The 26,812-nt window shown below is 38.0% G+C and overlaps 1 protein-coding gene across 4 annotated transcripts in view; it reads left to right on the plus strand.

Moving 5' to 3' along the window:
* The window catches only part of TLL1 (tolloid like 1), a 132,883-nt gene extending 106,628 nt beyond the window's left edge, over window positions 1-26,255 (plus strand). For all 4 annotated transcript variants that reach the window (XM_090138484.1, XM_090138486.1, XM_090138485.1 and 1 more), the window contains 7 exons: window positions 1,764-1,924; window positions 4,798-4,978; window positions 11,765-11,890; window positions 13,258-13,385; window positions 17,883-18,096; window positions 24,828-25,078; window positions 25,732-26,255. In XM_090138484.1, coding sequence (XP_089994610.1) covers window positions 1,764-1,924; window positions 4,798-4,978; window positions 11,765-11,890; window positions 13,258-13,385; window positions 17,883-18,096; window positions 24,828-25,078; window positions 25,732-25,866 — 1,196 coding nt within the window. In that variant the 3' untranslated portion in view covers window positions 25,867-26,255. The remainder of the gene's footprint in view (window positions 1-1,763; window positions 1,925-4,797; window positions 4,979-11,764; window positions 11,891-13,257; window positions 13,386-17,882; window positions 18,097-24,827; window positions 25,079-25,731) is intronic.
* The last annotated feature ends 557 nt before the right edge of the window (window positions 26,256-26,812 follow it).

The following is a 26,812-nucleotide window of genomic DNA, read 5'->3' on the forward strand; positions in this document are numbered from 1 at the left end:
TTAATCTAGCAGAGGCATGAAGACAGAGGTAGGCCCTTTGATCATCAGTCCAAATTCATGGAAGGAATTTGGCTTAGTCCGTCTAATGATCTGAGTCCAAACATTAGGGAAGATTACCCATCCTTCAGAAAACTCTTTCTTCTTCCTCCTATAAAGAGAGGAGCACTAATTCCTCAGCACACAAACAAGAAAGCAGCTCAGGAAAAAGGAGGAATCATGCTAAATAGTGCAGTGTAGCATGGAGCAAAACCCCCCAAGCTATCCCTAGAAGTGTAAATGCATTTGTTCCACATGATGTATTACTTACCATCTGTAGATGCTCACTGGGATTACTGAACTAAAGTCACTATGTTGTCACAGTCAGCATTACATCCTAGAGTACAGTCTGGCAATTTGTGGGGTGCCTCAGCTGTTCTAATTCACATATGATGCCAGAGTAGAAGCCTCCAACTCAAACTCTGCCCAATGCTTCACCGCAGTGTTGACATGCCCAGAAAATTGCTTCATGCTGTTTAATCCAAATCTCCCCTGCTGGCAGCATATTGGAGGGCTTTAAGAGTTTTTCAGTACTTTCATATTTCCCTCCACTGCCTCAAGGAACAATATAGTGATGCTGAAAAACAGAAACTGAAAGCCAGTGGTCTGATGGACTCTTTGCGTAGACTGGATGATTTTGGGAGCAGATATGTCATCTAACTGCAGTTTTAAAACCTGTACCAGGTCTGTTTTGGTATGTTTAAAGGTACAACAATAAGTCTTCTGCATGGGAAATGAGATGCCAGCAGGAAGTCTGGGTTGCCCATGTGTGTTCTAACACAGAAACTGAAGAGTTCTCCCAGGCATGTTAGTGTTGATGGAGTGTGTGTTTCATCAGCTAGATGACAGGTGCTGGTTTTCAGTACATTCAAGAAAGTGCTGAGCATTAGCATGCAGCAGTTGAAACAAGGAAGAACTTCCACCCAGCAGCTCCTCAGAAACTTTTGTGGATGGTTTTCAATGCTGTCATGGTGCCATGATAGTAGCATGAATGGAACAGAATGTGGTTGAGACCCCCTGTGAATCCCATTATATTTTTTTCAACATTTTTTGCTCAGATGGAAAAGATTAATATGCTTATCTTTTGCTATCTGAACTGCGTTCACACATGCTGTACACTGTTGTTCTGTTGTATAGGGATGACTAATTTACAATTACATTCCAAATAGATATTTTCTGTGTTATTTGAACATCTGTACCTCAGCAAACATAATTATATCTGAACAGTACGTGATTGCTGTCCTAAAGAAATGACCGTACCTTATAGGTTATGGGGAGGCACATATGTCAGCTGAAAGAGGTTGGGCAGATTCTGGATTAATAATCAATAAAAGAAGCCAGGGCAATGTGAACTGCATCTTGAGTAGTCTGTTTGTAAGAAAAGGGTGATCAAGGTCCTGAGGAGAGGAGTGAGGTCAGAGGACTTGCATGGGAAAGGCTGTGAGAGAATAACCAGAGTCTCTGGAGGGAAGGGAAAAGAATGAATATGATAAAGCCATGTGTAGTCTTGAAACTTATCTCTGCCCACAAACCTGCAAGCTGTTCAAGATAGGGGCTGTCTCTTTCTCTTTGTTTGCACCAAGCATGATAAAACAAGATTCTGATTAGTCTGTCTGGGCATTACAGCAGTGCAAGTAATGAGAGGACTGAATCTGCTCAGTGTGCTTCTGTTTACAGTAAAACACAGTTTCGTTCCAGAAATGATGCTTTCCCTTTTCATTTTACAGCTGCTTGTGGAGGACTTCTGACAAAGCTAAATGGGACTATAACCACACCAGGGTGGCCCAAAGAATATCCTCCAAACAAAAACTGTGTGTGGCAGGTGGTTGCCCCAACGCAGTACCGAATTTCAATGAAGTTTGAGTTTTTTGAGTTAGAAGGCAATGAAGTGAGTAACTGTGAACAAAAAGCTGCACAATCTGTTATACGCTAAACAGTTTAATGAGCGTTCAGAAATAGATATTGCCTTATAAAACCCTCACTTAACTGTTTGCACACTGACAATAACCATAGATATTCTTGGTTTTGTTCTGGGACTGTTTCTGGGTTCTTTCAAAACAAACATGGAGAGAATATCTTTCTTTTACGTATCAACTGAATGTATGTGTATTATAAGAAATTTAGAAGACATGTTCTCTGCTGAGTCTCAGCTGACTTTTTTTTTATCAACAAAGTAAAACAGAACAAATGTCTGAGACGTATTGGAAAGAATTCAAGACAAGAAAATCTGGAGAAACCAAATCATCTTTACAGACTATGACTGCAAAGATTACACATAAGGTTTGGTTAGCGACAGAGCCAGGGAACGTTTAAATCACTTGCAAGCCTCTCAAGGGTGAATGTTTTACAAGGAACAGTACTCAAAATAAGGCACAATGGAGTAACAACGCTGTTTGAAGAATGCCATTTGTCTCCATGTGAATCTGGATTGGGTCTACTTGACCCTTCTACCCAGACTCTTTTCAGCAGTGTGCGGAGACAGGACAAGGGGAAATGGCCAGAAGCTGGAGCATAGGAAGTTCCGCACCAATGTGCGCAAGAACTTCTTTACAGTGAGGGTGACGGAGCACTGGAACAGGCTGCCCAGGGAGGTTGTGGAGTCTCCTTCTCTGGAGATATTCAAGACCCGCCTGGACGCCTACCTGTGCGACCTGGTGTAGGGATCCTGCTTTGGCAGGGGGGTTGGACTCGATGATCTCTGGAGGTCCCTTCCAACCCCTACGATTCTGTGATTCTGTGATTCTGTGATACTTAGGAGATGTACTTTGAAAAAATAACAGCACAACTGCAGTGCTTCTGCCCAAGGCTGTGTTAGGAGCAAGTCACAAGCCAGCTTCCACCACTTGGCTGGACTCTTTCCAAGCATCTTGTCAGTGCAGACCAGGAGCATGCAGTGCTAGCTGGAGGTGGCAGCCACCAAGCAGGGAAGCCCAGGGAGTCCCTAAATCCTTTCTCATCCCAGGGGAAAGGGACAGAGCAGAGATCACTGTGTAGGAAGTGCTGCTCCTTCTAGCTTCAGGCAAAACAGTGGGCATGTTGCTTATTGCATGATACTTATTGGGTATCTAGAAGTATGGGTTTCACATCAATGTTTAGACTCTGCTTCCTAGGCTTGGCTCTGTTATACCATCAAATTCCCTTGCTACACTCATACATTTTTTTTTCTGCAATTTCTTGATACTTAAGCCAGATTTGCAAGCAAGGTGCAAGAGGCTTTATCTGCTTTCTAAGGTTATGCAGGACATGCAAGCTCTGCAGATATGAAAAGTACATAAATAGATGTTTTTCAGTGTTTATAGCTTTGTTTTGACCCTCTCAGTGGTACTAAATCGACTTCAGCTTTATATTGTTAACTGTGAAAATCAGAAGAAACATACATAATTAATGGGACATACAGATATTTTCAGAGTGCAGACTTAATGTCTGCCTGTATACATTTAGCATTTTAATTTTTTTGTTGTTTTAGGAGCTCCGTGAAGTACCAGTATTAAAATTCTACTCTTTTGCATTCACATTTTACAATTTTAATTTTGTGATTATCTTTTAATTCTATTTGTATTTTATATAGGACAGTAAGACCAATCTCAAATTACATTGCATTTTTAATCTAAACCTATAAGAGCATCACAGTTCATCACTGATATACTGTTGAAATTATAGACATTGTGAATTATATCTGAAAGTGGTAGGCATAATTATTATTTATCCTACAATTAATATAAATCAATATATAATAGTAACTCAAGTTTTATATCTTTGTTCTTTGCCTTGTATGAATATGATTTCAGCATTTCTTTTATGACTATAAATTGTGATTTATCAAATACAACCCATATTTAACGGAGAGTCTAAGCTTGGTATGAATCCTCCTGGCCACTGTTTTCTCTTAAGCTATTAATTGCAGGCAGCTGGGGCATTTTTGATTAAATGATTAATTGTTGAGCCTAAGAAGCTTAGAAGTTTTTGGGTGGAAGGCTTTATGTTGGCCAAGAGATTATGCATTGAATGTATTATCATGAGTAGTAGGCCTTGCAGAAGGTTTTTTATTACATTATTGTATCTTATTTTATTTTTAACTAATCAGGGAAAGCCACACGTATTAGCCCTCTGTAGCTGTGCTACACTTAAAGAAAGATTTGTAGAGTTAATAGTGCAGATTTATATGTTCATGAGTAAATGAATATCACGGATTCATAGAATTATTTGAGTCGGAGGAGACCATTAAAGGCCATCTAATCCAACTCCTTTGCAATGAACAGGGACACCTACAGCTAGCTCAGTCTGCTTATGGTAAAATGCTCTGATAAAAACCTCTCTTGTTATGATTCTAAGCAAACAGATTTTTTTTTTTTTAATTTCTGAGGAGCAAACTGTTGAATGTTTGTAGGATTTGGGTACTTGGCTTATTGCATAAAGATAGTTGTAAATTTATAGGGTGAACATTTATAGATTTTAGTCAAATTCTGATATTTTTACTTTTTAGATTTGATTCATATTTTAAGCATTTTAAAATCGAAATATCTAGATTGTGAAAAATAATGGAATTTTGAGTATAAGACCTCTCAGTCTTACTGACTTTAAATATGCTCATGTAAGGTGAACAACTGTAAGCATTTGCAAATGTTTTCAGGTTCAGGAAAATGTGGAACGATATTTTAATATATTAGTGGTACATAGCATTTGAAGTCCTTGCGTTTGTAACCAATTTCATGCTTTTCCTTTGGTTAGCTAAAAAAAAATAAAGATCTCTCTTTTTCCCAGGTGTGCAAATATGATTACGTGGAGATTCGCAGCGGCCTTTCTTCTGATTCTAAACTCCATGGTAAATTCTGCGGTACGGAAGTGCCTGAAGTTATCACCTCACAGTACAACAACATGCGAATTGAGTTCAGGTCTGACAATACCGTGTCAAAAAAAGGCTTCAAGGCACACTTCTTTTCAGGTACAGAAAATCACTCTTGTGTACCTATGAGAGCCTCTGAACACACACTGCCTGGGTGGAATGAATATTGCGTTCTGGTGTGAAAGCGAGCTGTCCTCCCCTCGTAATTTTCACTGCAGTTTTAATTTTTGTTTTATTTGCAAAAGTATAATCCACTTTTCTTTCTTAAAATTCTGTTCTGAATTGTAACGTCTGCATATGGTAGAAAATACGTAGAATGCACATTCATACGTTTACAGAATCACAGAATCACTAAGGTTGGAAAAGACCTATAAGATCATCCAGTCCAACCATCCACCTATCACCAATGGTTCTCGCTAAACCATATCCCTCAACACAACATCCAAACGTTCCTTGAACACCTCCAGGGAAGGGGACTCCACCACCTCCCTGGGCAGCCCATTCCAGTGCCTGACCACCCTTTCAGACAAGTAGTATTTCCTATTTACATTACAAAGGAGTTTAAAAAAAGCTTTGTAAGATAAGAAGAAAGGAAATCTAATGAGTGTTCCTAAATTTCTGTTAGATTTCTTTTCTCCCAAGTTCTGCTGCTAAGTTTTTTCCACGTCCCACTTCCAATGTGATATGAATTACATGCTGTGTACTCTTGCCTTTTTTCCACTCAGATCTCTTAATATATTACATTAGTTATAAAATTACTACCTTGTGATGGAACATTTGCTTAGCATTACGGGTTCTTTCTTGCCAAACTTTGCACTTCTTAATATACTGCAGAAAAACAGATCTTCATACTTTCAAAAAAAATTGTCTATCTTTATTGGACTGTAATTTCTCTGGAGCAGATCAGAGCTGTCAGTTTATGTTGTAGAAGGACACGTGTTCTTGCATGAAGTTATTTAGACATAAGTGAAGCTTGAGATCTGTGGACAGATTTGCACAACAGAGGTCTTTGCAATTACCTGCTGAAACTAGATTGCAATCATCTGGCTATGGCAGAATAACAACTTGTGTTAGTAGTGTCATTTTGCATCGTGCTTTTCATGTTCACACGTATGCATAGGTATGTTATGTCATGTAAAACATAATAACAAGACAGTTCCCTCTCTGAAAACTCTGGAAACAATTCAGAAGCATCTGGGATTTGCATTTCGCCGCTTTTGTTTTCTTGTAGCTGTTGAAAACCTGAATCTGAAAAATCCTGATTATTTTTAGCATGTAACAAAATGTGTTACCAGTCACCATTATTAGGGTTTGCTCACTAAAATGCTAAAGCAAAGCTGTCGTGTAAATGGTATTGCACTGATTAGCTCTAATAATCTGGACTATGGCAATGTAAGGTAATGTGAATCAGGATGCCATATGAGGCATAGGGAAGTACAAGGAATGGGAAGTGGGGAAAGTGAATGTCACGAAAGGCAACAAAACTTCCAGTGTTTTCCCATTATGACTTTGATTATTTATTTATTTATTTATTTATTTATTTATTTATTTTAAAAGCAATAATGCAGAAAAAATGGGATTTCTCTCATATGAAAAAATTAGCTTTTGAGAATATAATTTTCTCCTAGTCATCACGTTTCTGTAGTCACGTTCATTCAGATCTGTCTTTGCATGTAGTATTACCTTTTATGTAGTTTTAAAATGGTACTTTGCATCAACAAGAGACTATCAGGGTTTGCTCAGTACTTGTAGTTATATATGCACACAGCAGAGCTTCCTCATAGAAGATTTTATACAACTATTCAATTCATGGAGACCTAGGAGTGCCAACAGGCATTGGCACTTAGTGTGACTTTTTGCAATAAATATTTTTGCAGTTAAATACTGGTGTTCCAGTTCTAAAAATGGCCTTTATTACATAGTTCAGAATCTATAAAGCTATGACAGATAAGCTTGGCAATTATAGCTCTGAAATTTGTATGCATTGTAGTTCAGGAATTATGGTTTGTGGCCATGCTGAACATGACACATGCAAATTCACTTCAATTTCTGTTTTCACTGTTTTTGGTGCTTGTTTTTTGTTGTTGTTTTTAAGCTTTTTTACTGTTTATATAATTAATGTTATGAATGTGTTGTAGAAAGAACTCAGGTAACTGCTGTATGTTTGGGAAGGACTGGGCTGTAATTCATGCAATTCAAAGCATCATGCTGTAATCCTTCAGAACTGTTTCAGTTTTGAATGAAATACTATTTTTTTTTGTCCCTGGTTGAAAACAGATTTTTCTTACTAATCTAAAAATGATAAGTTTTAAATGTTTCCATTGATCACCAGAATAAATCCATTAGCCGGGGCTAAGTCTGAACCAATGTGTTTTTTTTTTAATGAATGGAAATATGTGCTGGGTATTGAGTATATCTAATCCTCTTCAAAGAAACATAGTCTCATGTAGATAGTCTTTGAGTCTGTAAGTATATAAATGTGCTGAATGCTTCGCATTGCATTTCTGCTGCAATCTCTGCTTTCATTTCATGAGTTCAACCGCTCTGTATTTTCTTTTTATTCTTCCTCAACTTTTCTGATTATCAGTTTTAGAAGATTCTATTCTTATATGTTGCCTTTGATTTCTTGATCAAAACAGAAACTTTGTAATGCTTGAGACGAGTCAAATTATGAACTTAAAGCTCAAACAAAAGGCTTTAATCTCAGAGTAATTCATTGGACTCAATTCTTCTGGCTGTCAGAAAATGATATAGTTTTATTATTCCTGAATTCCTTAATATAAATATAATATACTGTTCATCCATTAATTAAGCATGGACTTGAGACTTCATCTTGTGTATTTTGACTTTTGGGAGTTAATAGCTCATCACTGTTCAGCTGACTGTGTGGTTTTTTTCTGCCTCTTTATAAGCTTGTCTTCTGAAAGAAGTACATTTAGAATGTAATCTACAGAGAAATACTTAATGTTAGTTATTAGTGTACAGGATGCTTACTAGAAGACATTTAATATTTGTAAACATTTAGTTGTAAAACCGTATCTCATGAAAAAAAATCAGTAAAGAGTAGAGCACTGCATCTTGCAGTCTGTTCACTCCAGAAAGCTCAGCAGAAGGGAGTTAGATAAATCAAACCCATATGAAGATGAAGAACAGTGATGTGTTCCTCGAGCACCACCAAGAAAGTTTTTCCAACTCTTTCAGTGATGAATTCCGCAGCCATGGCTATAGTTGAGGAAATATGGCTGAGCTCCAGCTCAGATGACAGAAAGCAGTTTTTGGGTGATTGAAAACCAATGCGATAAACTGTGAAAGCAAACAGTGACACAGGGCACAAAAATGACCTGCACTAAGAAGCTATTTTTGTTGATGTAAGAAGACATATAATTGCTTATTTGGCTGCAAAATGGTGTTAACAGCCAGCCAGGTGCTATGGGAAAGTGAGAATTTCTTATTTATTTATTTATTTTTAGCATTCTGTAGAATTTACATTTGATGAGACAGATCTGAAAGAAAAGATTAGTTGGTAACCATTGCAGCATCCGTCTAACCAACAGAGAATGTTGTATGATTATAATCCAGCTTCCTGGGTGTAAAGGAGAAACTGGGGAATTGTGACATTCATTTTTTAATACTTTTGCAAAAACGTTTTGGAATTGGCTTCTAAACTGAAAGCTTCCAGAAACAAACTATGTGCACTGTTGTGTTTTGGAATGGCTTTTTTGGTCTGTGCCTGTTTGTTTTGCTTCCACCTTCCTCTCTTCTGTCTTCTCTTTCGCTCTCTCTCCTCTTCTGCTCTTGGTGGAGGACAGTAAGCTACTCTAATCTGCTTGGAATAGAGGAGTGAAAGTTATAATATTATGTTAAAAAATATCTTCTGTGTTTTTTCCTATGATCTATTCCAATAATTTCTTTAAATCAATCTTTACTTGTCATAATGTCATTGAACTGCTTCCATTTATCACTAATTTTAGAGTTTTAAATGCACATAATTTTTCACGTGACCATTCAAGGTGTGGTAATTGATGTAATATAGAATTGATTTTTGGGACATCTTTTTCTTGGTTGATGATTCACTGATCAGTTAAAAAGAGAAAGCTAGGATGTTTTCTAGCCTTGAGCAGATTTGTTCCGGAGCACAAACTCATCTCTGGTGCCATCCTGGTACATTTTTTTCCACAGACAAGAAAACTACCTGCAAAGAGAAAATTTTTGTTTTCGAATCTTGCAAGGACTTGATACAGGTCCCTTCAGGCCGAGTACGTATTATTCACAGACTGGTGGCCTCTGAGGGTCTCAGAGGTACGACCATTTGTCCTCTGAATGATTTCGGTCTAACATTTTGTTGGGAATGGATCTTTCCCTATTCTGAGTACTGAAATGAGAGAAGAAAGAAAGTATCCATTCAGAACCGGGAAACTCATTTCCATCTGTCAGCATAACAAATGGCTTTGTTTTTACATGGCAAAACATTTGTTCCTATAACTAATACAGACTAATTGTTTTGTTTTTTGTTTTTTTGGTTTTTCATGAATTTTTAAAACTGGGCAATGAATTTGACAGAAAATCTGTTCCGAACTATGAAGTGTGAGGAAAGCTTGTTCAACAGTTGCATCCTTGATTAACCATCTACAAATAATTATTGTAGTTCAGATATGTACGAAAGCTTCTCTTTTCTACCTTCTGTCCACGGTTTTATATCAGTTTCATCTCGGAGGAAGTCCAACTTGGGACTGTTTTCTTATGCACTTGTCTCTAATAGATTGTTTTACAGAATAAAGAGCTCTTTAATGTTAAAATACTTTTCTCTATTTTCACAGTTTGATGGAAGGTGAAAATGGAGAGGGCTTTCATTGAGAATTTCCATACTTACCACGTACTGGAAAATCAAACTTGAATGCATTTTGAGCTTGCCTTCCATTTATTATGTTATTTTGGTAGAAAACTGCAAACTAATACTTAGGTGGGGAAATATTGAAGAGTTTTCTTCATTAAACATTTGATTTCTCATTTGTTTGTTACTATTCTTCACTTGCAACGTGGGATTAATTTATGATAGCGCTTGCTTTTGCAAGGATGAAAGATTAAATAGTTTTGTTTGAAATGAAGTAGATTTAATGCCTCCATTTGAGACTCGCATTACAAGGTGCAGAAACAGTATATCGTGGAAGCCTTTATGCTTCTTTCATCATCAACGTGATGACTACTGATACCAAGCTTTGGATGTGTCACTCTGGGACCAACATACTTTTTTTGCTGTTTCTTAATCCTCAGATCTGTTCACATCTACAAAAAGCTTTCAGGATCTTTCAGTGTAAAAAGATTTGAGATCTACAGGGAAAAAAATGCAGTAGATGCTTAGGTTAGACTGACAGGATTTCTCTACACCATCATTATGTATTAGAAGTAGAAATTGATTTTTTTACTGAAACACCTGCATGTCGATTAGTCAAGTGTTGCATACATTTTGGCAGATAAAGCTGATGTCTACGTAATTATAATGCAGATTTACTTTGTTGTCTTACTGAATGCAAGCAACAGTAAAACTGAGGAAAATATGTAAGATGACAAAAGAGACTTAAATTATCTATAATGTTTGTAATCTGTAGAAATTCTTACTGTGCCTAATGAACTCTGAAGCATCACATGTTAACTTGTTCAGAGATAACACTTACTGTTGCTTTCCAAGGCACATGAGGCTGAAGGGGACACATACTGTGCATTCCAGCCTTGCAATAAATGGACATCTGGAATGACCATTATTCCTTTGCACATTTTCCTTTTCTATTTTGTATGTTGAAATGGCAGAGTCTGTAAGATGCAGTTGTATGTCAACATTTATACACACACACGTAATAATATAATATATATTTTTATTGGTCAGGTTTTACACTAGTGTGTATACATATGTATATAAATGTATATAACCATATCTATATACATGTGTGTGTGAGTGTATATATATATATATATATATATGTGCACACACGTCAAGAGCAGTCTCCCTGTCTCAAATGGACTGGCCTCAACTAAAATGACAACAGCTGAATGACATAGAAGGGTGGCAGCTGAGGCCTCTTGCTAGAATGACAGCCTGTTAATCTAGTTTGGCTTTTTTCCATGCAATGAATTTTTAGCTGTTTAATGCAGGTCATATTTCCTCCCCTACTCTCTGCTTTACTTCTAACACACTAAAAGCTCTTTTTAGGGATTATATGTTAATAAACAGAACTGCATGCTATATTGTAGATCTCCTTGAAATAATTAATGCCAGTTTCTTTTGTATGCTTTTCAATGAAATGTTTTACTTTTCAAGATATTCTGTAATGTCCAGATTCATTTAAAGTAAAGCACACTGCCACTCTTCTGGAAAGAAAAAGCAACTTATTCAGAAAGTTTATGTTAAGTCATTCTTTTTTTACATCTTAAATGTGCAGAGCTTGAAGCCTTCTTTGGCCTCTGTCTGCCTTTCAGCACGCCACTGTTAAATTGTGGAATTTGTATAGAGCTGGAATATTTTGCATTGGTTATAAATTGCACTCCTGTTGTTTATCAAAATAAAGCTCTGGATTAAATATTTATGAAATCTTTACCAGCTAGACCACTTGAAGGAGTAAATGCTGCTATCTGTCTCCTTTGCTGCAGCTTGTTTGATTATTAGTGTTCCCCATCCCAGAGATCTGTCCCTCACCTCTAAGAAAGATGAGGCAGAATATTTGAGCCATGGTGTAGGCTGAGCAATAAGCAGATAGAAGTAAGTTAGCACAAAACTGAGAAGAATGACTGTGCCTTCGTTTATCCTTTTCTGATCTCAAAGTGTATGCTAAACTCTTTTGTTTTTGAGGACTTCTTCTGTCTGCTCACCCGTTCTTGTTGTGTATTTCTTAGACAAGGATGAGTGTTCAAAGGACAATGGTGGTTGCCAGCACGAGTGCATCAACACGGTAGGAAGCTATGTTTGCCAGTGCCGGAATGGATTTGTGCTACATGAAAACAAGCATGACTGCAAGGAGGGTAAGTTGTATGGGATTTGGACAGTAGATGATACAATTCTTTCAGCAAGATCTTTGCAGCAATCCTTCCCGGGGAACAAAAAAAATAGATGTTGTCTTGCAGGTCTTAGATATTTGGGTGAAACAATCCCTTTCTCCTGTTCCTTCACTTCCTCCATCCCTAGCACTTGTGCTGAGTTTGAGGTTCCATAGGTTTAGAAAATTAGGAATTATTGACCACTCCACTTCAGCAGGGAATGCTACTTTTAGTAGTGCTGTGAAGTGTAGAGCATTTAGAGCTGTGAGAGGATATTAATCTAAAGCAGTATGAAACAAAGAGACGGAGTTTTTGAAGAGGAGCCTGGTAAAGTTGTCATTTGCTTCCATCACTGGCTGTGAGCCTCCTCACATTTAGACTGGCATTGGATCTGCCTCCGTGAGACACTGTTCAGGCTTTATTTTGGGGGGGACGTATTCAGACAATCTAAATTCCAGTCAAGTCTCTGCACCTCTTTCTTCCTATTTTCTGTCTAAAGTTGTGACTACCTCCAAGCAAACAGTAGGCTTGGTGACTTAAGTACCATTTAGATGATCTGCAAATGATCCTTAAGTGTGTAATATCTGTAATTTTTTAAGGCTGTTTTCTAGCATGTCTCCTTTGTGAATCACTTGTGTTATCCCTGACTTTGGATTGATAATTGCCTCTTCTAAAAGATTCTTGTTAAATAATTATCTTATGCTTATAAAGAATCTTGAGATTGTTTAAGAGAAACAAAACAAAACAAAAAACCAAGCAGGTGTTTTTGCTTGCCTTCTTTGTGTCGTAGGTATTTTATTTATTGAGAGAAGCACTTCTGGATTCAGTTTTGATAGGAACAACACAACTGTTCTTGGTGCATAGTAAGAATTCAGAATTAGCAGTTATATACTTTTCCCCAGAAACTGTGTTTTAGGTTGTTCTTTAGCTGATTGCTCTGTACTTGCAATATGAAAATTTGTGAGAAGAAAACCACGTTGTTCAAGAAATATCATTTCACGTTGCATTGGCAAGATATCCTATGTGGATTTTCATGCTTATTTGCAAGCAGAATGGGGGATAGATTAGCATATTTGACTGTATTTTAATGCATAGTTTGTGTGTATTTATGTATTTACATCAAACAAGTAATCCATTGTAAACAACAGTCTATGTTTCACAAATCAAAGCATGCTAGGTTAATTGCCATAAAGTGTTTGTCAAAGAGGAGGAATGTGATCCTTCACACTTGGGAGGGTGGTTAGCTGTGTTCCTAATGATCCTTTCAGTTCAGTGGGTCACCTGACGAACAGTGTACTTTTCTGGCTACCTCTGAATACAGAATTTATTTGATGCTCTCATTGTTGGCACAGCTGAGTGTGAACAGAAGATCCACAGTCCCAATGGCATCATTACGAGTCCCAACTGGCCTGACAAGTATCCCAGCAGAAAGGAGTGCACCTGGGAAATCAGTGCCACCCCTGGGCAGAGGGTCAAATTGGTGAGTAGCATCTGCACAAAGCCAATGGCGTGGACCTGTCCATGGGGCTTATCTGCTCTGAGCTCAGCCCCAGGGTTTTTTCAGCCCAGGGTACTTAGGGGAGAGCCCCATAGCTCTCTACAGTACCTGTAGTGAATGACTCCTTGGTTCAGCAGTGAAGGAATTCCTCCCATTGTTCCACATCTTCCACTCATCCGAAATAGGGCTTTTTAGTTCTACAGAAATGATATTAGAATGAGTATGCAGAGCCCTCCTCACAGGTATTAAAGCAATAAACAGACGTGCTACAGTAATACTCGGGAGAAAGATTCACAGAATCACCAAAGTTGGAAAAAGACCCACAAGATCACCCAGTCCAACCATCCAGCCATCACCAGTAGTTCTCACTAAACCATGTCCCTCAACACAACATCCAAACGTTCCTTGAACACCTCCAGGGTCACTGACTCCATCACCTCCCTGACATGCACAGGCTTTGTCCTAAAGGTCTTAGCAATGTGAACGTGTTAGATGTGCAGATGGAAGGAGAGAAAAATTGATGTATCAAAAATTTTGGAGCAAGGAAACCAAAGAAGAGATGTGTCTCTGCTTTAAGGAAGTAGAAGCAGTAGCCTAAATTGTTACGGGGTTGAATGGGATATTGCCACCTCAAAACTCCTCACCTTAACCACAGCCATAAGCCCTTGTTACTGGTGCTGATGTGAGGTCATTTGTTGATTCCAGATCTCCAGAATTAAAAAGGTTAATATGTTCCTTCAGAGTAGGAGGGGTGGAACAAGTAGTGCATGATCTGTTCATCCAAAGGGTGAAAAACAGGTTTTTGTTTCAGATGTCCTTCCTTACTGCCAACTCTGAACAGCACTTCATCCCGTCTGCATAAGCAAAAGCCAGTCAGTCATTTGTAGGGGCATGTTACCATAAAATCTTTCTTCAATACATTAGTAAAAGAAAAGTATTTACAATGCTTTTTGCCAATGAATTTTGAAAAAAAAAGAAAAACAACAATTTTACTAAATTTTGTGAAGTAAAATTTGAAAAAATAGCCTTATGATTTAGAGCCTGAAATCCACTTTTCTATAGCCAGTAGTGTCAGCCTACTGAATTCTGTATGTGTAGGATGTTTAAAATCTGTCTAGTGCAGCAAAATGTCATATTAATAATATTAAAGCAATACTTCCAGAATAGATAAAAAAAAATTTCTTGGACTTCTATACCGTATCCAAGTTTATTCCTCACAGTTTACTTAGCCAAATTAAAGAAGGAGAAAATTGATTTCCTTGTGCTGACAAACCATGTGAATTGTGAGGCTGTGTTTCATTTTCTGAGGGGGCTGTCTGAGCAGAAACTAATCACTTCTGATTGTTCTCGCTCTGATAATCACTGAAGTCTCTTCCTGAGAAGGGTAGAGTTAAGCATTTGGTGTAATTAAGAAGCCAATGGGGGAAAAAAAAAAAAAAAAAAGAAATGCACTTCTGAATTTTTAAATGAAACACGCAGATAAAGATGGCTTTGAAAATAGCTGTATCAGAGAGAAATTTTCTTAGGTTAATCAGCCGGATGTTTATAAGACAGACTTAAGTGTCCCATTCAGGCAGCTGTCCGTAGGTGCCACCAACATATCAACCCAGTAAGTGCTATAGATAGATAGAAAGGCTGGCTGTTCAGAAACTGTACGTAACATTTCTGAGTACCATTCCCACTAATAAGACAAGCAAAGTGGGGACTGTGATGGTGGAGGAGTAGATATTCAAAAGTATTTGTCCCAGGAAAGGCCAGGTGTGATTTAATTATATTTCCAAATTTATTAAGTTATTTGTGAACACTGCTGACACGAAATAGTAGAGAGGAAGTTCATGTTTGTTCTTCTCTGACAAGCCTCTTCATAGTCCATAGCTAGGAACTGACCTCTGAAAAAAGAGAAAAAACAAAGATTCCCTCAGAATGCTTAAAAGTGTTAGACTTGTGTTTCCTTTTAAATACATTTTCTTTGATTCTACTTATAATTTCTAGACTTATGAACTAGACTGAACAGATTTATGAATGTTTTCTGTTTTCCTTTGCGGGACTCAGCATCAGGTATACTGTCTTCCTGATGGTTTAGGAATTGCAATGATAATTGGAAAGAAAAAAAAATTGAAAATTATAGACATGTCTTATAGTTCATGGTGAGAAGTTTTCTTCTAGCGAGCGATACGTTTGTGCTGATAAGAAGTAGATAAACTAAAAAAAAATTGGAAACTGGATCACGTCTGTTGCTCCCACTGACTGAAAATTGGCTTCTCTCAATTCTGTGTATAAATAATTCCTTTACAGTTAGTCTCACTTTTTTTTTTTTAATTTTATTGGGTATAAACGATTGTACGTGCTTGGCATCATAGAAGTAGGATGTCTGACAACAGTTGAAGAGCAGCAGGAGGAACTGCTTTACAGCTGTTTTCACTGCTTCTGCAGTTTTGTTCCCTTAATAGAAAACACTGAGTTTTCTCTGCTGTGAACTTATGTTTACCGTTTCGTTCAACTTTCCACTTTTCACAAAATGAAAATCTGAAGGCTGCTCCAAAACTAATACCTCCTGTTTTACGATGGCGGCTCATGACATCAGAGGCAGAAGTCAGTGTTATGGCAGTAGAGGTTGAACTTTCTTGCCAGGATTCCATTACATGTTGTTACTGCGTAACAGAGGCAGCAAGAAGAGCAGTCTGACAAATGATGTCTGACATTGGAGAGCGTATGAAGCAAAGGGGTGGAATTGAATTCTTCCACGAGGAAAAAAATGGCACCTATTGACATTCATCTGTGCTTACTGAATGTTTGTGGAGACCAAACAGTGGATATGAGCACAGTGAGGGCAGTGGGTGCTGTGTTTCTGCAGTGATGTGAAAACAAGCCATGTTCTGGATGGCCAATGCAGATTTTTACAAGAGTGGCATGCAGGATCTTGTTCATCTCTGGGGAAGATCCACAGCTAATGGTGTTGAAAAATCCTGTTTTGTAGCTGAGAACTTGCTCTATCAAATGGTGCTGTTGTGTTCTTCGTATCTGTTGCAGTTTCCATGGAAATAAACAGGAGGCACTGCTTCCAGTGCAACTTATGTAATATTTTATTATTCTGGTTCTTTGGGCAAAAGGCTTTATATGTTATCAGTTGATATTTCTTTTATGTAAATTATCACATTTTGTATTGGCTGGATTCCACAAGGAACTCTGTAGGTTGGGTTTCCTTTGGTGTGCCAAATACAATGCTTAATTATGATATTTGTTCAGTAACTGGCAGGGGGGATTTTTTTTTTTGTTTCATTTTGTTTTGTATTTTTATATAACTTCTTAACTGTTTGGTATTTTTTGTGTGTTTATTTTGTAGCTATATGATTACTCAGCTGTGTGAGTACTCACATGACCACTTTCACTTTGTGTTTTCATATTTTCAATTCTGCCTTGAACAGTAGGTTAATTGTAAAAAAATAATAATAATAATAATTCACAAAGTTGTGTATGTATATTAGATTCTCAGTAAGAGAGGCGAAAGTACCAGCATTTTAATCAGGTTCATACTTGGCCCTGGTCAAAAAGCCATATGTGAAGTCTTTTAGATGTTCTCTTAACGTAAATTTATTGCCACTTGTTCAGTCTTGGAAGACGCTCTTCCTTGTTTGAAAAGCAGCTGTTAGTTTTCTGCCTTTGTTTAGGTACTCTAAGAAGTCTAAATCCCAGAAATTTTTATGAGATTGTTGCTCAGGCTCTACATCAAATGGCTCACAATTTGCATTTCTTAATAGAACTCAGTTTGTCCTGACAAGCTTCCTCGAGCATTCATAGAGACTATAAGAACTCAGAAATTAAAACAAATGTTTTGAAGTGTAGAAAAAACATCACAGACTTGAAATGAAGTAGTTTTGTTATCACTGTGTTCAGACCGTTGCAGTAATCTGAATCTTCTTGGGAGAGCTGAAGAAAGCAAAGCAGTCTGCTGAAGTGTTTAATTTTTTATATATAATTATATAATAAATAATTTTCCCATTTCCCATAGTTGCACTAGCAAAAATGTGATATTAGCATGAAGGATGCAGCTTGAAGTGTTGTTAGTGTAGTAATAATAGAAATTCCATCATTAAAATTATCACATATAACCAGGCATGTGGAAAGGCCATTCTCAAAGGCTTCAGTTGTGAAGCGAGGTTAAGAAAAAAAGATGCTCCAAGGCCTCAGTTATCTGAAGCACCAAAAGACTCCCTGCTTTTTGCTCTGTTTCAAACGTTCTGTGAAATTTGGAAGAATCCTACAGACTTGTTACTCTAAAAGAATGCCAGATCTAGCATTCTAGATCTAGAACAGAAATTCATTGGCTATAAAGATGTGATTCAAACCTATGGAGTTGTAGGAGCAGTAATGCTGTAATCTGTTGTTTCTACTTTGTGTTCTGAAACAGTATGCTAACACTACATAGGTACCTTATAAATACAGTACTACATTTGACTCATTTTGCTTCTTTTTCCCCAGACTTTCAATGAATTTGAGATAGAACAACATCAAGAATGTGCCTATGACCACTTGGAAGTGTTTGATGGTGAAAGTGAAAAATCACCAATTCTGGGACGTTTATGTGGCAGTAAGATACCAGAGCCTCTCATTGCTACTGGAAACAAAATGTTTCTCCGCTTTATTTCTGATGCATCAGTTCAAAGGAAAGGCTTCCAAGCAACACACTCTACAGGTCAGAATATCAGGATGTGGCTTACTAATAACTTCCCTTTCATTCTTTAGTGGAAGATATTCAAGCATTTCTTTTTATAGGAACAGGATGATTTGAAAGATAACACAATGTTACAACTAAGCCTAATGAAACAGTAGGAAAAATTGGAGATTGCAGAAAACATTCTCTAATATTTTAGACATTTCTTTCTTTCTTTTTGTCTCCCATTTTTTCTTTTTCTTGCTTTCTCTTTCAGTTTTCTAAGTAAATGATTAAAGGATTTTAAAGCAAGATCTGATGTAAATAAGTTTGTCTAAGAGATATTTCACAGGATTCATTAGTTTATTAAAGTTTCAATAGCTTTTCATTGTATTTTAAATGGCAGTACTTCACTGAGGCATGTGATGCACCTCTATAACTTTTTATTCTAACTAAAACAAGAGTCTGGGCTTTGTATAAACAGCTATTACTTTCCTGCAGAGCTATAAAGGGAAAGACAAGCAAAAGAAGAGTAGGAAAAACAATACCGAAGATTGCCTAAAGAGCTTAGGAAAATAATTTCCTTCCCATTTACCATTTAATTTTGTCAGGAATCACTGAAATTGAAAAAGCAATTGCAGTAGTAGATAAGGGCATTTTCAATGTGCCTGCATAATTTTGCTGGCGTTGTTTGTCTTACAGTGGCCCCTAGTGCTGAATCTCTGAACTTCCACTGCCTGCTGTAAAACAGGGTTGATTTTGTGTTGTTTCATTTGTTTCTTTGTTGTTGGTGGTTTTTTTTCCCACTTTTCCTGCCTCAATATATTCCTTCGTTTTCCTTTTACTTTTTTCTCGATGAAAATTCCTCATACAGCAGCATTAACATTTTCTCTCTCTCTCTTTTTTTTTTTCCTTTGCTAAGAATAATTCTAAACCTGTATTCATTTAATTTTCAGAGAAAAGCAGTAGGAGGCAGCGTATGCACTGTTTTTCACATTGCATGATCTGGGCCTGGAAAAGGAAAAGCTTAACTACCTGTCATTCAATTCATGTTTTTCTTGTTGAAAAGCCTGTTTTACAAACATCTTTGTTAGAGTTCCCTACCTGAGTAACCCTTCCCCCTCAGCTGAAAACTAGATAGAAATGGTAACAGTTACTCATTTGTTAAATTACCATGAGGTAAGTAATTAAAGGTCAGAAGTCTTGTTAGAAACAGCTGGTGTGAAACTACCAAATAAAAGTGCTGAGTTTTATATGCCCTTAACTGTAAGAACTTTCTGAGCAAGCATAATAGTGCTCTTCTGAGAAAGTCTGGAGAATGAAATCTGCCCAGTTTTTAAGAATGCTGTAAAAATTACGGAGTTTGCCTCATAAAGCAGAACTAGGACATTTATTTCTCTAGTCTGCTGTTGTACAAAACGCTCATTAGGTTGAACAGCATGTCATTAGTATGAGCTTTGAAATACCGCCTGAACACCTCAGATCTTGCAGCTTTGAGGCCAAAACAGTTGTTCCATAGGAATATTATCTGCATGCTTTGGACATATTCATTAATGAATCTAACAAGTGTTTAAACTAGGGATTTTATTTTCTTATTGCTTTCTAGATAGAACTATATAGCAGCAATAAAGAATCAAAAAACAGATGGAATAAAAAGACTTTGCTCAGGTAGAGCAAAACTTACCAAAATACTGTTTCTGAAATGTAACAGAGAAGGGAAATTCATTAAGAAGGAATTTATAAAAGTCCTCCCGACAGAAAATTAAAGATCATTGCTTAAGGAGTGATCTGGTTGCTGTAACACCTGGATATCCCTTCTGGAAAGCCTCATTTATGTTGCCTGGTCACAAGCTGCTGTTGCAGGAGGTTCCAGATCTTCTGTAGGTCCTATTCTTATCTGCCAACCCTGGAACAAATCTGGGTATCTCAGATATCTCTCAGTTTAAGCTTTTAATTCGTTACTAGAACAGCTCTGAGAATTCAGTATGGCAATGCTGTATCAAAGTTATATTCTTGTTTCACTTGTTCAGGTGGAGTGGGAAGTAGTGGGTTTTAACCTGAAGCTTAAACCTTTTCCCATCTATCCAGCTTGTCAGTCAAGAGACTACTGCTCCATTTTCTGTTATCACTGTAAGAAGTCTGAGAGAACCTAAAAGACCTCAAGAGATACCTAAAATGTTTTTGTTTCTTAGCCGATCTAGAAAAAATCTCCCATCTAAAGCTATTATAAAAATAATACTTTACAGGTCAGACACTTGTGTACAATCAGATATGTACATTGCCATTACAGCACAACAGATACACCTGCAAAACTCTTTGATGACCAGTACAGGTGATGGTGCCTAGACTAAACCCAGCTGTCTGGCACTGCCTTCTGATGCAGCCCCATCATAGCCTGTGTCATACAGGCTAACGCAGCACTGCAAAAGTAGTCTTTTGAGAGTACAGCTTAGTTCTTAAGAAATGAAAAAATTAACTTCGAATTTCTAAAACAGGGCTGTTAGGATATGTTATTCTAAAATAGTAAAAGGCTGTGTTCCATGGGAGAAGGGCAGAGGAAACCTGTGTTCTGCTGTGGGGGCCTCCGAAATAAGAAGGACATGCTGGAGAGAATCCAGAGGAGGCAACAGGAATGATCAGAGGGCTGAAGAACCTCTCAAGAACTTCTCCTGTAAAGTGAGAATGAGATATTTGGCATTGTTCAGGCTGGAGAAGGCACTGGGGAGATCTGTAGGCCTTTCAATACCTTAAAGGAACCTGCAGGAAAAGCTAGAGAGGGACTTTTTGTCAGGGAATGCAGTGATAGGAAAAGGGGTGATGGCTTTTAGATATTCAGAAGTTTTTTACTCAGAACTTGATGAGTCATTGGCACAGGCTGCCCAGAGAAGCAGTGGATGCTCGATCCCTGGTTGGATAAGGATTTCTTTGGGCAACCTGGTCTAGTGAGAAGCACATCTGCCTGCAGCACGTGATTGGAACTAGATGATCTTTAAGGTCTGTGCCAACCCAAACCATTCTATGAAAGGGAATTGCCATTTTCTGCAGTTGCTGGTATGGCAACAACTTTCCTTTAAAGTCTGTAGTAAAAAGAAGGAAACAATGCAGACAGTTCATTAAACATTTGCTTCTTTAGCAGCTGTTCTGTGTCTGAAGCAGGGAGATGTTCTTAGTGTTGGCAACAGTCCAGTCAAGAAAACAAAGTCATAAAAACGTAAATGAAATCAAATACTGAAAAAAGGAAAAAATAATCAGTTAGTAAGAGTAACTATGAGAAATAAATGGTTGAAGTATCTCATTTTGCACGTTTTCTTTAATATGTGCCTTTTATTTTATGTCTTTCAGATTAGGATTTAAAAAAATGAGATTCAATAATAGATCATGTATAAACAGATTAGATTACTTACATTATTCATATTTCCTGTTTGGACTCATTCATTTGCTTGTTAAGAAAAAACACATATTTAAAAAAATAATGATTTGCTCATTATTGTCATCATTACTTGGCACCTGGCCTGATGGCTGCAGATGGGTCTTGCCAGTCCCAAAGGGGAAAACAGATCCTAGCCCAGCAGTTGGCAGGGCTCATTGAGAGGGCTGTAAAGTGGGGATGAAGGTGGAAGGGAATAAAACCAGGCCTACTAGAGATGAGTCTAGAGGAATGGTGATGGGACTAGGGGTGAGGCATAGGGCTCAGCTGAAGTGCATCTACACCACGTAACATGGACTACAGACAGGAGGAGATGGATGCCATTGTGTGGCAGGCAAACTGTGAGTTAGTTGCCATTACAGAAACATGGTGGGATTGCTCCCATGACTGGAGTGCTGCAATGGATGGCTACAAGCTCTTCAGAAGGGGTAGTGGTGCAACTCTCTATGTTAGAGAGTGATTTGATGTTGAGCTTGGGTCTGGGAATGATAAGGTTGAGTCTCTATGGGTAGGGATCAGGGGCAGGGCCAATAAGGAAGACATCCTGGTGGGAGTCTGTTATAGTCTGCCTAACCAGGATGAAGAGGCAGATGAGGTGTTCTACAAACAGCTGGCAGAAGTTGCACTGTTGTCAGCCTTTGTTCTCATGGGGGCACTTCAACTTCCCTGATGAATGCTGGGAGTATCCTCCCCCCTGACCTGGAAGTGTTGGATGTGGAGAAGAATAAACTCCCCATGATTCAGGTGGAAACCGTGAGAGACCTACTACTCCTCCTGGAGTGCCACAAGTCCATGGGGTCTGGCTGGGATCCACCCGAGGGTGCTGAGGTTGCTGGTGGAGGTGATAGCCAAGCTGCTTTCCATCATCTATTGATGTTCCTGGTCAACGGGGGGGTTGGAGACTTGCCAGCGTGACTCCCATTTTCAAGAACAATTGTAAAGAGGATCGAGGAAACTACAGGTCTTTCAGGCTTGATGTTGGTGCCAGGAAAGGTTATGGAGCAGATCATCTTGAGGGAGGTTGAACAGCACACGAAGGACACCTGGGGGACCAGGCCTAGCCAGCATGGGTTCATGAAAGTTGGTCCTGCTTGACCAACTTGGTCTCCTTCTATGATTGGGTGACCTGCCTGGTGGATGGGGGAAAGGCTGTTGACATAGTCTACTTGGACTTTAGCAAAGCCTTCTACGCTGCCTCCCACAGTATTCTCTTGGAGAAGCTGGCCTCAGCAACCCCAGGCAACGTTATAGGCTTGGGGCAGGGTGGCTGGAAGGCTGTATAGAGGAAATGGACCTGGGGGTATTGATTGACACTCATCTGAACATGAGCCAGCAGTGTGCCCAGGTGGCCAAGAAGGCCAATGGCATCCTAGCTTGTATCAAAAACAGTGTTGTCAGCAGGAGTAGGGAAGTGATCATTCCTCTAAGGCTGCACCTCAAGTACTGCATTCAGTTTTGGGCTCCTCACTGCAGGAAAGGCAATGAGACCCTGGAGTGTGTTCAGAGACGGGCAACAAAGCTGGTGAGGGGTCTGGAGCACAGGACTTATGAGGAGTGGCTGAGGGAGCTGGGATTGTTCAGTCTGGAGAAGAGGAGGCTTCTTATCACCCTCTACAACTCTTCAAAGGGAGGTTGTGGTGACGTGAGAGGCAGCCTCTTCTTCCACGTAGCTAGCAATAGGAATAGAGGGAATGGCCTCAAGTTGTGCCAGGGGAGATTCAAGTTGTACGTTAGGAAATATTTCTCCAAGAGTGTTCAGGTGCTGGAATGGAATGTCCAGGGAGGGGATGGAGTCATCGTCCCTGGAGATGTTCAAGAAACTTTTAGGTGTTGTACTGAGGGAGGTGGTTTATGGGGAAATATTGTTGATAGGTTGGACTGAATGATCTTAGAGGTCTTTTCCAACCATGGTGATTCTATATTTTATGATCATTTCCCAGCTGAAGTATGATTCCTTTCAATACAGCATTGCAATTGGTTATTTTTAGTGTGGATGAAGTCAGTGCCACTGAAGTCAAATTTTCTTTTCAAATCATAGAAATGCTTGAATCTTTCAGCTTGTTCTGGATTATCAATAAAATAACCAGTTTCTATTATCTGCATTCAGTCAAAATTTAGTTAGACTTGTCTGATCAATAATCTATAAAAATAAAATGTTAACTTGTGAATCTCAGGCTTTGTTTCTTGCACTTGGTGGTTTTGTGGGCATTGTAAAGGGTGGATTGTTCTTGGTAAGAAGCCAAGGCAAAAGCTAAATGTTGCTGTTTTTATTGAAATTTTTATAGCTACAAATAATTGCCTCCACCCATTTCTTGTAAACTTAAAAAGTGAGGTTTTTTTCTTTTAAATTACCTTGTAGTGACACTTTAATTGGGAAATGCATAGCACCTTTGTTTAAATTAATTTAAAAATTGAATTCATCCATATTTACAATAATGAACAAATTTTAATTATAGCCAATGAAAATTTAAAGAATAGATAGAGAAATAGCAGCTGTATTTTTTTGTTGTTATTCAATGCATTTCCAGCAGTTTCTGTTCTCCTTGTTTAAGCTGGCTAAAGAACAGTGTTCTGGACTGCATCACAAAGTGTATAGTCTTATTTAAATTACAAACCCTTAAAGTAGTTATAAACAATCTTGGAAGCAAGACATGCTTTATGCTTGTGTACTAAACTGAGTTTTATAATGAAAATTTGGCTTGGGCATAGGGCAGGGATCTTCAGCTTAGGAGTTGCTTGAAAGACTTTCACAACTACAAGACTTCTGCTGGTTGTAGCTGTTTTTTTCCAAGCCAGGATCTTTTTGTAAAGACTTGTCCATGTACTACTTAGCAAACAAGCTAGCAAGGTTAGTCGTGCTGTTTAGTAAAGAGCTGGTTGTCCAAGCACAGCATGAAGATTAAATCTGACACACTTATGTAAGACAGGGCACATGCATGAGCTCATGCTGATCACCGGCTGCATCTGCTAAATCTGATGTGTCCCTGCCACTTCTGTCATTAATCCATGTGGAAAGGCTGGTGCCACTAAATGGTGGACACCCCACTTAGAGCTTCTGGCTTGTCTACCTGAAGAATGTTCATCCTTTTGTACCACTCTCCTTATAACGTTTGTTTTCCCTGTCTTTTAGTACTTTACTTGAAAATTATGAAATATACTCAAGTCTCTGTAGTTATTTTAAAAAAATAGAAAAAAGAAGAAAATGATGTGATACGAAAAAATTGGAATAGTGAGTCTGTCTTCATACTGGGTGGTACTCTACTCTATGCATCCTCTGATTATGGAAAAAAAAAAAATTAATTTTCACTGAATAAGCTTAGTCCGCTTTTTCCCCCTTAATTTTCAGAGTGTGGTGGTCGGTTGAAAGCTGAAACCAAGCCCAGAGATCTGTACTCGCATGCTCAGTTTGGTGATAACAACTATCCGGTTCAGGCAGACTGTGACTGGCTCCTGGTGGCAGAGCGTGGCTATCGAGTTGAATTAATGTTCCAGACTTTTGAGGTTGAAGAAGAGGCAGACTGTGGTTATGATTACGTGGAGCTCTTTGATGGTCATGATAAGACAGCTATGAGACTTGGTCGATTTTGTGGTTCTGGGGTAAGTAACCAAGTACTAAAGCTTTTCTTTTTATTTCTACAGTAAGTAATAAAAAGAAGGAAAAGGCATAGGAAGGAAAAGGAGAGATGAGCTTAAGTTACTAGATGTTATCTGATTATCTAATCCATTTTTTTTTTTTTAAAGAAATTTACAGATATGGCATTTGAAAGCATTTCATTGAAATGTTTTCCACAGTAAATATTCTTGTCTACTTATTAAACAAAGTATTGTTATAGTATATTAAGTTTTAGATTGCTGACAGTGGAGCGTATATCAGTTCCTTTAGAAAAGGTAGCATCATTTTCCCTTACAGAGAAATGCAATGGTATTGAAAATTAACACATTCAAATTCCATAAATTTGAGTGAAGTCACATTTTATGGGGAAGAGGTACCCAGAAAGCATTTATAATGTACTCATCTATTGCTTCAAAAAGTTTTTTACAGCACTTACATAAATACTGTTCAGTCCCAGAGCTCACGGTTGTGAGAGGCTGGATACTAGTAAAACCCCCCCCAAAATTTTAATGGATAGAACTTCCACCGGCAGACCAAAGTTCAAATATCTTGACTTAAACTGGTGTCCAGCTTTTAGGAATTTAGGTCAACAGATAATTTACTTACTGTTGTTTGTTTTTTTTTAAATTTATTTTAGCCACCAGAAGAAGTCTATTCAGCAGGGGAAACTCTTTTACTTCACTTTCACACTGATGATACAATCAACAAGAAAGGATTCCATATACGATACAGAAGTATAAAATATCCAGATAGTGTGCGTACCAAAAAATAGCACAAGAACCTCTATTCAAGAGGAGAGCAAGACAAAAAAGAATGCACAGTGGAAAGGAAGTCATGTCTTTTTTATTTAACTGAAGTTATTAGCACAAAAGTTTTATATGAATCCAATTGAAATGATGACTTACAAGACCAGAGACAAGAAAAAATAAAAATAAATACCTATCCCAATGGAATGCACAAGATGGTGATGTGCAGGCTCCATACTTGACTGTCTCTGCAAAGGTGGCGAAAGGACTTTGCACACTTCCAGGAGAATATGAAAGCTTTTGTTCATGGTTTGACATTTGTCATAGATAAGTGAACATTCAATTATGTTCAAGTGAGGTGACTCTACAAAACGTTCTTCCTTCTGACGGTTGTATGGTGTCCAGGAGAAAAGAAGAAGAAAGCTGTTTCAGGTCATGCATTCAAAATACTGTCCTTACATCTAATTGCTTTAACTTTATATCCTGCAGACGGTGTGTCTAAAGACTTGAAAGAAGATATGAAATTGGAAGGTTTCCCACATCGCTCTGTACTTTTTACCTGTTCCTCTGTCGTATCAGGTTATCAGCATTTTGAAACTGGAAAATCTTACTTCTGAAACATAAAGAGTATTTTGTTTTACTTATGACTGAGAAGTCTGAACTGTTACATTGGTCATCATTAGCTTGACCAATCACTAGTTAACTGAATTTGAACAATGTAAGCATCTGAAAATGTTAGGTTTGCTGGTTAAGTAAGCTATGTCCGATGATGTGCTCTTATTTTGCACTGAACGTAGAATATAGACTGAGATGAAAACCTATCGTCAATCAAATCTGTATCCATGAGATATAGTTTTGTCTGAAACTCCTACTGAATTTGTTTTCAACAGGACGCTTGGAGCCACTGCGAAGCTTTATTTCATTGGACCTCTTTGTTAATGAGCTAATTGTCTTGTTTAGCTAATCAGAAAT

Source organism: Phasianus colchicus, chromosome 4 (genome assembly GCF_987193195.1).
Source record: "Phasianus colchicus chromosome 4, bPhaCol1.hap1.1, whole genome shotgun sequence".
Lineage (NCBI taxonomy): Eukaryota > Metazoa > Chordata > Aves > Galliformes > Phasianidae > Phasianus > Phasianus colchicus.